The sequence below is a fragment of the Sinohyriopsis cumingii genome, chromosome 16, assembly GCF_028554795.1.
Source record: "Sinohyriopsis cumingii isolate HCF-2022 chromosome 16, ASM2855479v2, whole genome shotgun sequence".
NCBI lineage: Eukaryota > Metazoa > Mollusca > Bivalvia > Unionida > Unionidae > Sinohyriopsis > Sinohyriopsis cumingii.
The window spans coordinates 32,951,599-32,956,325 of NC_142976.1; the positions used below are offsets into that span (position 1 = coordinate 32,951,599).

Consider the following 4,727-nt stretch of genomic DNA (forward strand, 5'->3'; position numbering starts at 1 on the left):
GATGGTAGTAGTTGTAGTGACAGTGGCTGTGATTGCATTACAGTCAAGCAATTATAATTCCTTAGAAAAAAAGACTGTGGCAATATCGTTTTTATAGACTTTCTGATGTAATGTTTCTAGATCATGTGGTAATAGAGGTGGAAAATCTCAGATCGCAATGTCGGTGTCGCACTTCATTCAAAGAATTTGGAATTTCAGATAAAATGCTTTATCACCCATATAGCAATGTTGTGTTGCACGGTTTTTAAATTAGGTATTTATTGCATATTTTTTATTTTAGGAGTCGGACATGTAGAGCCGTAAATGTTGGAACAATCAGGAGTTCATCATATGCCTTTGAGTGGACACAAGAGAAGAAACAGAATAAATAAGCTATATGTCAATGCACAATATTTAATACGGGATTAAAATTTAGTTTCTTTAAAGAAACTATGTTGGTTTCCAACAATATAGAACAGTACCCTAGACCAATACCTTCCGAACTTGGCTTACTTATTTATAATGCTACACTGCATGCAACAGTTAACATTAGCCAGTCGTTTAAACCATATGCAAGGACAATGGGATGATTCAGACTCATAACCATGCCAGAAGAAAAACTTTCCTTATGCAGTATTTGAGGCACAATAACTTGGAACCTCGACTCAAAAGAAAAAGCGAACATCAGTATAAACAATAAGAAATTCTCAAGTTGATCCTTCAAAATTTGTTAAATCCGTATAAGGTGCTCCATAATATTACCCTTGTGCGTTTTGTTTCCATGATGTCAAAGAGACTCGCTAATATACAGGACTTTTCCTTGTTCATGGAAAGGGTTTTGAACAACATGGGATACAGTAACGAGGAAGTTCAAAATCGTATAGTATTGAACGAACTATCAAATGAATTAGACCTGGCAATACACAAAACGTTTCTTTCTGACATGGTCTGTCCACCTCAAATAGTAGGAAGCAAAATAACTGGACTGTCACTCACACGAGAAGGAGATATTGATGTTATGAGTCTACTAACCAAGACACAAGTCACTGGAGACCATAAACCAGATGCTAATAAGAGCATAACCGTTCTAGAAATGGAGCATAACGATTGTCCTCCGGGATATGTTAGACTTCGCGTCATGAGAATCGGAAACAGTATTTCAGCTGCGGATAAACATATTATCAATCCCCAAAATTTCTGTTTGGTTCCAAAGAAGGGAACATATCTCTCTAGCTCGAGTGCAATGTTAGCTAAAGGTTCATTTTATGAGGACTACTGTCGCATGCTTTGCAACCGGAATATTGGGAATAAAGGACCTGCACATACTCATTCAGTAAATAGTAATCATCTTCTTGTAGATGAGCTAGATGCTATACCTGTGGTTACCGTACCTGAGCCCATGGCCAAATGGAGTTTAAGAAATAGACACTGGCCAGACAAAACAATGCTAACAAATATCATGAAACAAAATTGCGAAGTTGTGCCTGTGGGATACAGAGGAAGTGAGAAAGAATACTTGCAGTGGAGACTGTCTTTCTCGACACCTGAAAGGATGCTCATGCAGAATTTAAATGGCACACAAAGAAAACTCTATGTTCTTCTAAAAAAATTCATTGAAGAAGTTTTAAATAAGATAAAAATCATCTTTCAAATGCTCGACAAAAAGATCCTTTCTTCATATCACGCCAAAAATCTGATGTTGTGGATGTATGAGAAGCTGCCCCTTCTGCTATGGAAAGAAAATCTTTTGATGGCACGTTTTATAGATGCATTACATTTTCTGAAACAATTCGTAGAGGCAAATTTCTTTCCTCATTATTTCATTGTAGAAAGGAACCTGTTTGCCGATCGTATGACAGTGAGGGAACAATCGCTTCTCTTTTCTTTGTTATCGCAATATCTGGATAGTGGTCCATCATGTGTTGTGCTATGTAAATCAATATTAAAGGAGATATATAAGTGTTGTCAGCATGACCTCGGTTTCAAACTAAACTATGCTAAAGAAGTTGATAGAAAGCGTGCAGCTGAAAGAACTGATCTGAAGCTCAGAATTTTGGGTGCAATTACATCCACTTATCAGTCTGTCATGATCCATTCCAGGAATGAACCTGTGCACATCAATTCCATCTCTAATGAAGTACGCTGCATACTGACATTTGTAGAAAATGTAAAATCTTTCTATAAACTAATGGATGAAATGACAAAAAATCATTATGCAGGTTGTGATGGATACCGATCAGATAAAGACATTTCAAACTTACTTATTTCTCCTTATGCGACTACTGTGCCTGGGAAAGTACAAACGGCTATGGTGATGTATGCTTTAGGGGACGTTTACAATGCTTATGAAACACTTCATCGTGTCATTGGAGAAGTTGAGTCACGGCTCAACTCCTGGATTGTTATAATTAGAAGATATCGAAGTGACAGGGAATGGAAACCCTCCATAATCCCAAACGAGCCGATTTCGTTGTTATTAGCAACAAAATGTATACCAGAAATCATTTTTACACCGGATAGCATGCTCTTTGTACCGCAGGGTTTGAGATACGATTGGTATCGCTGCTCTGAGATATGCGCTGACGATCCTATATATTGCCTAAGAGTTGACTGCATGATATTGGCATACTATCTTCACGTCCTCGTGTGCAATCAGATCGGAAAAATGGAGGAGGCTGAACAATCCATGGCAAAGCTTATTCTGGGATCTTTGGAAGGAAGGCTTTACTCGCCAAGGATCTTTGAATACAGAGAAACGGCAATGAATTGTGTGGGTCATGTATACATGGCAAAAGGAAACTATCGTTCAGCTTTTATTGCAATTAAGCGTTCTATTTTTGTTGGAATGGGGATGGGAGTACAAGTCAACCCTAGTATCCTTCAAATGGCAACCCTAATAAACAAAGTCTTAGAAGCGAAGAGAATCCTTAACCAGCTGAAATTCACACTTACTGAGCAATTGGATTAAGAATGTTTCCCTATATGAACACGGGTCCAAATGTAATGGTTCTTGAACTATAAATTTTAAGTATTGGTTTACATTATGAATACAGACAATTTATCTCATCAAAGGGTCGTACATGTAATGCTTTTTAAAATAAAAAGGTTATAATGAAATTGCCATAAGCAAGACATAGAGATTATAACACTGTTAAGTATTGTTCACCTTATCAAATTATTAGAACTATATGTTCTGCCGTTAGTTCTCCGGCAGCTACACTCTTCAAATGATGATGTGTATGGCTGTGAATTTGGTTATAATAAATATTAACCGTAAATCACACGAGTAAGCTACTAGTAGTGCCAAAAGTTTATATTGTTTTAGAAAAAAGTAGAAAAAGCATTGGACATGCATCATATAGGATTATAAACCAATACTGGTTTTGGTTCTTATGACATCAACTATACCTGAACAAGCTGACTGGTTCAAGGTTTTATGAATTATTAGTTGGAAGTGACTTAATGGGACCGAACACATTGCTAATCAGTAAAGTTAGTTTTCTGTAGCTGATGATTGTAATCTGTGGTATGTTATAACCAATGTTATGAGTTCAATCAATTTGTAAAGATTGTTTACAGTATAGTTTACATTTTGATATGAAAAGCATTCTTAGAATCCAACGTGCATCATATACTATACAAATATTTATCTTGGACATTTATAAACAAGTATGTTGGGCTTCTACTTATTTGACAGTATGTCATATCGATATACAATGCATTAAAACATTATCACTCATTACATTTACATAGCAAATATCATGGCAGTTTTCTTGTGTTGTTTGAAATGTCTTGCAGTATATCCACACATGCATTTTGAGCAAAGTTTCTTCCTCCTTAAATGTATTTCATCATATCTAATGACTATTTTATTAAATAATATTATAATGGAACATTGTGTATTGGTGTTAACCTTGTCCAAAATCAAGTTTATTTCCTTCTTGACTTGGATTACTGATAGCTTTTATTCTGTAAACAACTAATACATAGCAATCATGATCATTATGAATAGAAGTAAATATGTTTGTTTGGGTCTGTTTCCATGTTATTGGAATTCCCTTACAATGTACCTGGTGTACCTGACATAGTCCCGGTTATCTGTCTGTCTGCCTGTCTATCTATCCATCCATCCATCCATCTATCTAATTTTAGTAACAGACTTTCCAATTATAACTAGTAGTAGTATATTTAGTAGAGCACTAAAAAATCTTTTTACTTGAAATTGTATTCATTCATGCGTTAATATCCAAACATAATCAAGTTATTGTTGTGTACAGTGATTGATTTAAAGTTATTCAAATTATTTACGCTCTGGAAATACTGAAGTGCTGTGATAACATTTTTGGAAATAAAGACTTGAAATTATAGTGAAATTTCAACAAAAAAATTTCTTCTTGGATTGTATGATTGTGATTAAAAAAAAGACTGTTGGGACATCAACACTTTAGGACTTGCGTCTGTAATTTTTGGGATTTAATTCACAATACCATAAGTTGCCTATTTTCATTTTCACTTTGTATTCTAGTGAAATAAATTGTTTGTTGAACTTTACAAATCTTGTTGCGTTCACTTTTTATGTTACTTTTTTAAGAGCATATACTCGTAACACTAAGCACATGCTTGTTCAGCAAATGGCAATTAGACATCAGTCGGATACAAAATATTTAAACATAATTCATTCACCTATGTAATGTCTATTTATTTATTCCAAGTGTTAAACAAATGGATTCTAAAATATACGATAGTCA

General features: G+C 34.9%; 1 protein-coding gene across 1 annotated transcript; it reads left to right on the plus strand.

Moving 5' to 3' along the window:
- The first annotated feature begins 297 nt into the window (after positions 1 to 297).
- LOC149780174 (uncharacterized) lies at positions 298 to 4,520 on the plus strand. Its single transcript, XM_089936918.1, has one exon. The coding sequence runs from the start codon at positions 761 to 763 to the stop codon at positions 2,945 to 2,947; it is 2,187 nt and encodes a 728-aa protein (XP_089793044.1). The 5' UTR covers positions 298 to 760; the 3' UTR covers positions 2,948 to 4,520.
- Positions 4,521 to 4,727: the final 207 nt, after the last annotated feature.